Source organism: Ictalurus punctatus, chromosome 24, assembly GCF_001660625.3.
Source record: "Ictalurus punctatus breed USDA103 chromosome 24, Coco_2.0, whole genome shotgun sequence".
NCBI lineage: Eukaryota > Metazoa > Chordata > Actinopteri > Siluriformes > Ictaluridae > Ictalurus > Ictalurus punctatus.
Genome location: NC_030439.2, coordinates 16,210,721 through 16,223,144, shown reverse-complemented (window position 1 = coordinate 16,223,144; position 12,424 = coordinate 16,210,721). Strand labels below are relative to the sequence as shown.

Sequence of the window (12,424 nt, the reverse complement as noted above, 5' to 3'; positions counted from 1 at the left end):
ATACCCAGTAAAATTAAAGCTGTTCTTGAACCATTTCGAGTACATGCATGATTTTAGTCTTTTGAAAGGTGACACTCTGGGTTTTTTTTCCACCTAAGGGTTTTTTTTCCACCTAATTTTAATTTTATTTTGCATACAGATGCCTGCAGGTGACTACAGCTGGGAGCTATTACCTGGAAAACAGCTGTAGCTTGATAATTCAACAATAATGGAAATTTTGCAGTGAACGGAAAGACCTCGTTCTGAGAAAGTTTAACACTTCCAGGTGTCGCCTGCAGCTTTTTTTTTTTTTTAAGGTAAGGTGTCTTTTTGCTTTTTTTTGTCTTTGTCACTAGTATGTGGTTATGTGAACAGTGCTGGTCGTTATTATTTACATGTGTGATTTACGCATAGCTTTTCTCTTTAGTGTCGCTGGGTGATGACAAGATGGTTTTTATAGTGTGCCATGCATAATCTTTGCTTAAAAATAGGTTTAGTAAAGTGGTATTATTATTATTATTAATATTATTATTATTATTATTGTAATAATTCTTGGCAAAGCTAATACGAGCCACTCTTTACACTATTCACAACCCAAAATTAAACCGCTTCTACCACCTTTAATTACCCGGGGAGGTCCGGGAAAGTCTGATCAAACACACTTCATCCACTGTTATATGGAAAATATATGGTACTTTATTAACTCTTTATTAATACTTTAAAATGATGATGATTATTATTATTATTTTAGTGAGGTAGGCGAGGTAGGCCCTCCCAGTGACACATCAAGGCCCCCGAATGCCCTGACGCTGACCCTGCAATTGTGTATGGTAAGTAAGTCAGTCAAGAGACGTTCTAGATTAAGGTATTTGGTTAATTTCTTAAAGTGTTCTCTAAGAGTTCCTGTGTGAGTTCATTTTGTTTTAATCTTGTTAGAAAATCCCATGGTGCTCCAGCCAAATGTCTACACAATTTATCAGGAGGTTGACCTTGCATAGTATCATTCTGACCATTGTGGTTGTGTTCAATTTTTAAAAAATTGAATAGTTTAGACAATGTAATTACGGTTCTCAAATTGTAATGGGAAAGTAATCTTTTTTTTATGTTGTCCAGTAGCCTCAGAACATCTGTTTTCTGAAGCTATGCCATATTGTAGTAGAGGGGAGCTACAGTATGAGGTAAAATGAATGGACTACATTTTTTTCTCCCTTTAAAGACCTTTTCTAAAGACCTTTCATAATCATAATTGTTTTTAAAATAATTTGTCACTGACCGTAATTATGTCAGCATCACTGTTTTGCAGAAAGCCGGTGTTCAGGATCAAACTGATCAGGTGATGGGCCCTCTGTGCTGATCCTGATCAAGTCTTCCAAGGTTGAATTGCGTACCTTTGATTTGATCCTGTTTTGAGCTGAAAATCCACATTCACACTGAGCAGTCAAAATTGGTAGGACAAGCAATATCTCAACTAGACGCATTCTGCTCAAAACACATGCTGTGTCGTTGTCATATGCCTTGCACACATCCAGTCAATTTTTCTTCATTAGCAATTAAAGTTACCAGTTTTGTTGTATCTTGATTATGTAACACATGTATTCTGTTACTCCCCAAGCCTGACCATAAGCACATCATAATGAAAGTAAAGCTGAATCCCAGACATTTTCTCAATTTTAGAAATCCCAGCCGGACGCTTTTTTAAGGTCTGAAAAAGAGGACGTGTCCGAGGAAAAATGTGTCGTGTGGTCACCCTAACAAAAATCTTTTCAGAGAACAATTTGTGTTCATTTCTATCAAATTAACTTTGCGCAAAATTTATTTGCGCATGCACCAGGTGGTTGCTCATGTGAGGCAAGAGAGAACCAGAACTATAATCAAGCAGCTGTCTATATTGTGTTATGTCAAAAGATTAATTTCTTTGGTTTTAAATGAAATAAAAATGTCATCCTTATTGTTATGTATTAACGTGATGTCATGACAAAAGGTAGCGGAATAAAGATGGATGACGAGATCGGGTGATCGGGTGTCTGTGTGATTCGACCTAAGATAAAGTGTGAGGTTACAACAATGGCGTGAGTGAGGATATAACAAATACTCATTTGGTAGTTAAATCTGAAAGTGAGTTAAGCCGGGTGCACACTGTGATTTTTACTAGTCCTTTGCGACTGTTGCTTGTCAGAGTGTACGAACATGATCCCCGCTGTAAACCATGTCACACTGTAGGATCTTGTACAGAGTAAGAGAAGCCACACTACAGGACTGTGCCTCAAATCTTTTGACTCTGCCAGAATTTAATCGGAGGAAAAATTTGATCTCAACGGCCATTAATCGGCTGTCGGGGAACGCGTGAAACTAGCGATCAAAGACTACAGATTTTGGCCTAGGATTATAGGAATCTTTTAGGATTCGCAAAATTTGTCTCAGATGAACACATCGAGTCCAAAATCGTAAAGTGTGAACCCAGCTTTAGGCGTGCGTCACTCTGACAAGTTTATTTTAGCTAGGCTAATTGTAAAGTTTAGTCTGAGATAGACAGCATGTGTTAAAGATGGACGGTGCCGTTCCCAAGTTTGACTGCTAGCAATCCAGCCACATTCGGTCCACGATGGACAAGATGGCTAAATGCTTTTGAACTGTTTGCCGATGGGAAAGGTTTGATCCTGACTGACGATGTGTCAGACAAAGACGGAGAGCCTTGCTTTCACATCATGCAGGGACACATTTTTAACATTTTGCAGATGTAAACTTTTGAGGCGTATGACCTCAAGTGTAAATCACTCTGGATGAGGGCGTCTGCCAAATGCCGTAAATGTACTTAATGTAAATGTCAACAACATGCTGTCCAGCAGTCGGCGCTGTATAATCTATTTGCAAGCAGTCCAGAAAAGAAAGAGACTCTGAACCACTCTGAGTCGAGCATGTAAATGATTCACTCTGAGTCACTCAGTGAGTCGAGCATGTAAATGATTCACTCTGAGTCACTCAGTGAGTCGCGGGCGCTGTCGTTTCATCACGCTTTTGCGTTGCTTTCAGTTTTAGTTTGTGTACGATTTTTATTATTATTATTATTATTATTTATAAATGATTTATAAAAGAAATACACATTGCTTATAAATGTAGGCCCTATCTGATCATTAAAAAATGCTGTGGTTTTGTTTCTCCTGCCTGGATTTTGAAACCACAATCAAATAATCATTCACATTTTATTATTATTATTATTATTATTATTATTATTATTGTTATTATTTCTGTTACTGACGAATATAGAAAGACCAAAAGGTAGCTACAGAAACCCTCCCCTGATGCCAAGATGTCGTGGCTTGTAATTTGATCTGAAATAAATGCTCGTATTTGTGTCTGGTTAAATTAAATTCATCATTAATCATATGAAAGTGAATAAATAAATAAATCCGTGCTTCATGTGCTCTTTTTCCCCCATTCCTGCTCTTTGTGCGTTATTTAGCCTACACAAGTGAAAAGTGCTTATAGGTACTAATAATTATTTAAGAAATCATTTTAAGTCATGTTAGAAGTCATAAAATTACTCTTAAACGGAATAAAAATCTAGTCTACACCTAAACCGAACAATTCTGAACAGTTTCCCATCGCAATGTTATATTGTTAACACTAATTAACAAGTATCCGGTTTGAATAAAACTCCATTAAAACAATTAAACATGACTTTTAATAATATACGACAACATCAGTTTATTAACAAAAGATAGATATATAGATAGATAGATAGATAGATAGATAGATAGACAGACAAAAAGACAGACAGACAGACAGATAGATAGATAGATAGATGTCATTTTCCAGCCTCCTTGAAGACAGGACTATTCCGTTTAGGATGCCAAGAGGATCGATGTGACGTCATAATAGTTGCGGTGAGTGTATCTATAGCAACCAGTTCCAAAGTTCTAAGCTTTTGAAGTTGTAGATTTCTAAAGTTTTAAGTTTACCTGCGATCTTCGGAGATTATTTTCAGACTTGCAAATTGAGACAAATGATTTTCCAGAGGATTAAATGATGGATATTTTTCAACCTAAGCACAACTCAGGTATGTGGTATTTTCTCATTCATTTTAATTGTAGGTTGTTGGCTAGATGATCAGGTCTAAAGTCTGATCTAAAGTGAACACATTTGATGCTTGATGGGGGCATGAAGCACTAGCTAAATTAATTAATTGAAAAACCACTAAATGAACACAGATTGTACTAGACTATATTGTTTAATTTGCGTTCCATGTAAACACCAATCGATACGTCCCAGAACTGATTCGCAGAGATTTTTCATTTTTTAATGATCCTGTGAACATTTTTTAGATACATGGTAAGATCTAACTGAAACTCCTACCTCTTCCCCAATCACTGTCAGAGTTCCCCCCGGTTTTAAATGTTTGAAATGTTATAAATACCTTATATACCTGGTCTTATGTATACAGTATATGTGAGATGTTCTACACACAGAATATGGCTTAAAAGTATAGCAAATGTGTAACATTGAAAATCTGCTTTAAACATTTCATCACTAAATTGTCAGATAAAGTGTAAAAATATCGAAGGTTATCTGAAAGTGATTATGAAGACTCAAGCCACATGTATGTGCAAAACATGTTCTATCGAAACAGTTTATGGATTATATTTATATAGTTAGAATAATAAAGAGTTAGATAAATTCTTGCTAAAGTTACTAATGTGCAACTATTACTTTCCTTCATGTAGAAGGCCACACCTGCAGCACTGTGCATGGTGACGAGTGCCGTTCTCCATGCATTGGAGATGTTGACAACCTTGCCATACAAACAAGTAAAGGAGATGTGCATTTACAGAAGCCTGTTAATGAACGACAAAAGTCCAGCTTTAGAACAGGCTCACGTAAACGGCAGTTCAAGTCTCCTCGTGAAGGTGACAATGATGATGACAACCATGAAACCCTTGCAATGATTCGCCAGCAACTTTATGGCCCTGGTGGGCCTTATGAAAATATGAGGGTAAATCAGACGGACAGCGAGTCACGTTGCTCTAAAACTTCGCTCGGCAATCTTAAACGATGCCGGGACGACCATGAGGATGAGGAAGAAACTGCCTTCAGTCAGCAGCCTGCAAAAAAAGCCAGGCTTGGCTCTTCAGAATCCAGACTTGTTGCACTGTTTTGGCATTTAAGGATTATGTCTAATCTGAAGCCTGTTAATGGACGACAAAAGTCTAGCTTTAGGACAGGCTCACGTAAACGGCAATTCAAGTCTCCTCGTGAAGGTGACAATGATGATGACAACCATGAAACCATTGCAATGATTCGCCAGCAACTTTATGGCCCTGGTGGGCCTTATGAAAATATGAGGGTAAATCAGACAGACAGCGAGTCACGTTACTCTAATACTTCGCTCGCCAAACGCAAACGATGCCGGGACGACCATGAGGATGAGGAAGAAACTGGCTTCAGTCAGCAGCCTGCAAAAAAAGACCGGCTTGGCTCTTCAGATGTAAAACATCTTGCATTATCAGGGCATTATGTTGATAAGACTAATATGGAGTCTGTTAACAGACTACCAAAGTCCAGATTTAGAACAGGCTCACGTAAAGTGCACTTTAAGTTGCCTCATGAAGGTGACAACAAAACCCGTTTAAAGATTTGCCCGCAACAGTACGGTCCTGTTGGTCCTTATGAAAATCTGATAGTCAATCAGGTTGACCCTTCAGATTTGGCCTCTTCCTCTTTCCATCAGCAAGCCACCACTAATAGGAACAGCAGTTTATACAGTCTCAGCAGTGGAGCTTCAGGGTCGAATCTGGTAGGCACTTCAACGAATGAATCAACGTCTGGTCCCAAAAGCATTCAAACAAAGCTACAGCAAGATACAGGATGCAACACCAACTCAGATTAACCAAGAATGGTTGCTAACTAGTAGATTTGGGATACTCTTTGGAGCAGGTTTGGAACAAAAATAGGTGTGCCAAGCTTGTAGCATCATACTCAAAAAGACTTGAGGCTGTAATTGGTGCCAAAGGTGCTTCAACAAGTATTGAGCAAAGGCTGTGAATACTTATGTTCATGTTCTTTTTTTTGTTTTTTATTTGAATAAATTTGCACAGATTTCAAACAAGATTCTTTCATGTTGTCATTATGGGGTATTCTTTGTAGAATTTTGAGGGAAATAATGAATTTAATCCATTTTGGAATAAGTCTGTAACATAACAAAATGTGGAAAAAGTAAAGCACTGTGAATACTTTCTGGATGCAGTGCATTCATCTGACATCCAATCAGTCTGACCATGTGTGTATATATTCAACTAATTATAGACCGATGTTAGGATTGTAAAAAGGTGCCAATCACCAAATTAATTTTTATTTCTGTAACCTTTGTTGCCATGTATGCCGCTTCACCAACTACAATTTGCATAGTTTCTTCCACCTTTTATTATTAAAAGCAGCTAGTCCTCCATTTGATCAACTGCAGAGAACACAAACATGAAAACAAGACTTCCTGCTCAGGGCAACACAAATCAAACGATAATCCTTTAATATTTTAATTCCCAGAACCTTGATCTTGAATATCACTAGAACAAAAAAAAAAAAAAATAGAACCATGCAAATCTTAATGAGACATCACATCAATCAAATCACTGATGGACAAAAAGCACTTCTCAAAAAAGTTGAGTTTAATGTACAAAAGAAAAATTAATCAATATTTCCAAATGGGGGAAAAAAAAGAAAAAAAAAAGTCCTGTACACACTGGAAAAAGGAGCGGCGCTTAAATGATTCATCTCCTCGGTCCACCTCTTCCACGTCCCCTTCCTCTGCCGCGTCCTCTCCCTCTTCCTCGTCCACGGCCAGCCACTGTGATAAGGACAAGAGTTTAACTTAATCAGCTTCAGTACAGGCCATGAGCTGGGCAGTTAAAACCATCAGCAGTTATTACACTTATAAGAAACACAGATACACAAATAAAACATTGACGTACAGAACAGCACAGTTATATTCAGTCTTTAAAGTCCCCATGAAATCAAAAGCAAAAAGTTTTGTGACTTTTAGTATGAAGATGTTAGACTTCTTGCTAGATATCTATAAGCGATTTTGCACTTCAGCTTCTCATCAGATTTTCTGTCCAATCAAATGCTCTCTAGAATCCAAAGTGCCCCACCCCAACAAAAATAACCTTAATGAAATTGCCATTCTTGAACTGGCTTTTTTTTTTTTTTTTTTTAAAGGGGAGGAGCCACTCAGTGTCCCACCCTGGTTCCTGTTTCACTGGAAACTGTGTCAACACATCAAATGATGCTGGGTGTTTCAAGGCACTTCACAGGGACTTTAAGGTGAAAAAGTTTGTACAGAGATTGGAATGAGCTGCACTAATAGGAAGATGTGAAAGGCACGATTGAGTGAATGTGTATGTGGATTAATAAAATATTAGCATTCATCATTTAATCACAACTATTAGCCATGTAACGGCATTATTATACTACAGGCTAGTTTTAATAGTTTTAAAGCTGTTCCAGCAGCATTACATCAAAAGAAAAACGACTTCGGGGCGAGCGACATGACAAAAATATATCATAGAAATGTCCAAGTATCATATGATCAAATTGCCAGCAAAAACAAAGTGTTGAACTTAAATTAAAATAAATGAAAAAGTTTAGTTTAATGATACTATAATTTAATTGAACTAATTTAGCTTTTTATACTAAATATCTACAAAAATTAAAGGAGGATTTTTTTTACATTGCTTAAAACCATCACAAAATTAGACACTTCTAGAGTTTCTTCTCTAAAGGTGCTCATTGTTTTTTGCGATATCCACGACATATCTCTGAAATGGACTAACATTATTTATCATGACACTGATATTTAATCATCATATCACCCAGCTCTAAACATCATCTTATTCAGTAAAAGTGATGACTGCACAGAACAGTGCAACACACACCACGGCACACGTGCTGAGCCGTTTGTGTAACGCTTTTAACTACGGACATTGTCACAAAGCAGCTTTACAGAACGCCAGTACGATGATGTAATAGATAGTGTGATAAAGGTCAATATACTTTTAAGATATTGTAATACATTTAATTTTTTAAACACTTAATATGGAAGGAAGTGGCTAATAATCGTGTCCATAAGAATAATAACTGTCCATAATCTTGCACTTTACTTATTTTTAAATAACTTGTCATATTTATTGCTATTTGCATTTCGTCGTCTCTGTACGTGTACACTAAAGTCAAATCTCCCTCTCAAAATATAAACAATTTATACTTTCATTTACATGTTAATTTTTTATAGATTGAATTTTCTTTACAATGTTAAAATTTCTTAATCATTTCAATAAAAATTTATATATACAAAAATACAATACATTTGTTTGCAGCGTGTTATTTATACCAGTTGTAGTGTAATACTACTGTATTGCTGGCCTTGTGATGTGATGTGTGTCATATCTCCCAGCCCTACCACTAAAATACGAGTCTCCACAAAGTGCCTGTTGGAAATGTGTACTAATCTAATACCCTTTTCGGGATACAAACTCTACATAAAGATTCCCTTTCAAATATTTAATCAGAAAAAATGAGTGCGTTTTAAACACACAAAGAAATGCCATAAACAGGTGGCAGTTTATTCACAGATGGGTCACTGGGCTACAAAGTTTGCTTCACGGTATAATTCTCATGTTTGGTTCCAAACCCTGAACCATAACCACGATCTCGGTACTCACCCGCCTCCCTCTTCTTCGACTTGATTTTGGGCTCGATGTCCACCAGCAGGGTGTCAAGGGGAAGGCTGTCAGGCAGGATGAAGTAGCGGATGTTGTTGCCGCGGATGCTCAGAGACTCGAGTTGAGTGGGCTCTCTGTTCTTGAGGGTCATCTTAACCGCTTTCAGGTGAGTGTTCATACTCACATCCACACCTGTTGGGGGAGGGACAGTACAAATGAATTACAACCAGCTATTTATGAGATGCACTAATACAAAAAATTTCTCAGCCGGTACCGATAACCGATTATTCAGAGTAATATCGGCCGATACCGATAGCTCTGCCTTTTATGCCTTCTTATAAATTAATAATAATTAATTCCACAATTCTAAAAGAAATGCGAATAAAAACTCTCCATTTCAACAAGTTGTTTCACAGTAACTCGTCTCAAACAGAAAACACATTTCTCAAATTAACATTAACAAAATTATGAAGATTAAAGTAAGATTTCTAAACTTTTGGAATGTTATTAATTCATATTAACATTGAATTCTTAAAAAAAAAAAAAAAAAAAAAAAAAAAAAAAAAAACTCCTGGTAGGCTTCACATTCACTCACCACAAACAAAAACATTTCTACTTCATCATTTGACATGTAACTGGTAATATACAGGCCTAATATAAACTTTATGATATTAACTCATTAACTGCATATGAAATATAATACTCTACAAATATATTTTCTGTGCAATATATACTACTTTTTTGGCAACCATCTTCATTTAAATCTTTCAACGGTGTACTGATGCTTTAATTCAGCGCGAGAAAAAAAAAAATTAACTCGACACAGACATTCCCGCTTCACTGCTGCTCAGTTTTCTGCAGTGCAGAGATTACAGACTGCAGTTTTGTCATCATTCCACACAAGAGACATGATCTTTACACACAGCAAGAAACAGATGCGTTTTCCCACCCTCTTTTGATTGACAGGATATAATCGGCCCGGATCATTGGATGTTTTTAAACTATCAGCCGATAGCCCATAGAAGGAAAAAATAGCATCTGCCTTTTTATCGGGCGATACATTGGTGCATCTCTAACTTATTATAAAAACTTTTCAGTTGAATTAAAGTCCATAACCTTTACAGTCATACAGTGTTAAAGCTTGGAGAAGTTACGGTCTGCGATACCTGTGATTGTGCCGTGGACCTGGGTGCCATTCTTCAGCTCAATGGTAACTGTTTCATGGCTCAATTTCATCAAAAATCTGCAGGAGGGAAACACAATGAACACAACCTCAGTCATTCACACAAATACTCCTCAGGTTCATGATCACGGTCCTGTCCTCCACATTTTAACACGTGCGTTCGATTGCTCCAACACCCCTGATTCAACTAATCAGCTCAGTAATAGCCATTCCTGAGTGGTGTTAAGAACGGAAACACTCATACAGGACACAGGGTTCTCCAGGACCTGGGCTGAGAACATGTGCTCTGGAAACAAACCCAGATCCTTAAACCAGAGTTTCTCAACAGTGAGGTGCAGGAAAGTTTACTAAACTGTTTCAAGCAGGTCTACGTACAATACCCATCAAAAAAGACACACGCCGTCTTTAGTTTTTCTCCATATTTTATAACAACAAAGTCATCAAAACTCTGGAGTAACACAAAGGGAGCTATGGGAATTATGTTGTGATAAAAAAAAAAAATTCAGAATAAAATAAAAATAATTTTATATTTTAGTGTCTTCAAAAGTAGTCACACTTTTTGCAGAGAATTTCCAGAAATGTATTCTGGGCATTATCTCCAGATATTTCTTCAACTGTAAATAAAATGTTAGTTTTCTAATGAAAGAAATGAATATGTTGGTATAATTAGATTTTTGTCTACAACGCTGATTTCAAACATTTCAGTCCAATGTCTCCAAAACTTTTCACTCGTAGTGTGTGTATAAGGAATAATAATTAAAAATTATCGTTAAAAAAGATGTTTTCAGTGAATAGTGCACTCACAGTAGTGCAGCAGTCCAATAACTTCTAATACTTTCCGATATGAATGACTGTGATGGAGCAGTGAGAGTTTTGAGATTTTAAAATAAGGTTAGTTAGGTAAAACAAGGTAAGTTTTTTTTTTTTCTTTAAATAAGGTAAAACACGTTAAGATGACGATCTGACTTACAGACGAATAAAGTCGCCAGAATTAGTCTGGACAGTCATCTGGAGCATCGGCCATATTGTCTATTTTTATGTTTTAAGAGGCACATAACCACACATCTATCCCATGTTGTTATTTTTAAATCATTAAATACCGCGTTTGTATATAAGTGAATAAAATATTTCTCTTGTTTCCATTCATTCCCTCGCGGCTTCCCGCCTTCAATACAAAGTCAGCTAGCTCCTTAGCTCCTTAGCCGCTAACTAAAATCTAACGCCATCCGCCACACTCATTCACATTTTCGTGCATTTAACCTCTGCATGTTATTCAATTAAAAGTATAAAATCAACTTACCGCACGAGTTTCATGGTGGCAGTGGATTTCAAAACAAAACCCTCTACCGAAGTGAAGAAAAAATTGTAGCACAAACGACAGAAGTTCGTCAATCGCTACGGAAACACAGAGAACTGCTTCCGGTATAAGCCGGAAGCACTCCCTTCATGTTTCCGTCATTGGTTTGTTGCCAACTTGCGACAATCAACATATTTGTACTTTAAATTAAAAACGGACCATTGTTTATTGTTGTTATTATTTACTATTTGCATGCAGCCGTTGACTATAAATGTAAGTAATTATGGATGGATTTTATGTTTTAAAAAGAATTAAAAACGTCTTAACAACATTTAAGCACACAAAACAAAAACCAATAGAACCAATAAATAAACTAAATTTATAAGTAAAACATGGGGATTAATTCGCTTTTAAATTGTTGGTCTAAAAAAAAACAGCACTAATGTTAATTTTTTTTCTTGTGGGTTTTATATTTTTATCTTTTAAAATGAATCCAAAACTGAAATTTAAACCTGAGTTTTCAATAATCGATCAACAGGATTGATGTGTATTTAAGTGTACAGTAAAATTGAAAACAGGATTACGGGATGGGTTAAAAGCAATCATGTTTTCAAAAAAAGTTCAATCTAGAATGAACCTTTGTCATGCTTTGTGAACGTCCTGAAAGAAAACTTTATGGAAACAGTCCTGAAAGGTTAGTTTGTAGTTACAAAAAAATAAAAATATATAATAATAATAATAATAATAATAATAATAATAATAATAATAATAATAATAATCTAAAAGCAACATTTGGCAAACTTGAGAATGTCTCAAAAGGGAACTCTATGGAAACGATCCTGAAAAATCAGTTTTTATCTACAACAACAATCTTAAAAGCAAACGTTGAGAACTACCCAAAAGATAACAATATGTAAAGTTCCTGAAAGGTTAGTTTTCATTAAAACAAACAAACAACAAACAAATAAAAAAAAACCCCCACTAAAACCTGAAAGCATCATTCAGCGAAAGTTCCTTGTTAGTTGTCATATAGCCATAAGAGTAGGAGTGTTGTGTTCACATAGATGGTATTGTTTACCAAAATGAAACATTCTCAGAACATTGTGAAAGGTTCCCAAATGAAAAACAAAACTAAAATCAAAAACAAACAAACAAACAAACAAACAAAAAAACAAGAGAGGAACTAAATGCTAATGTTTGAGAAACGATGTTAGAGAACCGTCCTGTGTGTGCTGGATGGTTTAATGGATGACT

General features: G+C 36.1%; 2 protein-coding genes across 2 annotated transcripts; one reads left to right on the top strand and one right to left on the bottom strand.

Moving 5' to 3' along the window:
* The first annotated feature begins 3,775 nt into the window (after positions 1-3,775).
* Positions 3,776-5,863, top strand: LOC108256825 (uncharacterized). Its single transcript, XM_017454046.3, has 2 exons — positions 3,776-4,036; positions 4,701-5,863. Exons 1-2 carry the CDS (start codon positions 4,003-4,005, stop codon positions 5,861-5,863), a joined length of 1,197 nt encoding a protein of 398 aa, XP_017309535.1. The 5' UTR covers positions 3,776-4,002.
* A 604-nt stretch (positions 5,864-6,467) lies between these two features.
* snrpd1 (small nuclear ribonucleoprotein D1 polypeptide) lies at positions 6,468-11,316 on the bottom strand. Its single transcript, XM_017454204.3, has 4 exons — positions 11,174-11,316; positions 9,857-9,933; positions 8,691-8,882; positions 6,468-6,817 (listed from the first exon to the last, which is right to left on the bottom strand). The coding sequence occupies exons 1-4, from the start codon at positions 11,185-11,187 to the stop codon at positions 6,741-6,743; spliced, it is 360 nt and encodes a 119-aa protein (XP_017309693.1). The 5' UTR covers positions 11,188-11,316; the 3' UTR covers positions 6,468-6,740.
* Positions 11,317-12,424: the final 1,108 nt, after the last annotated feature.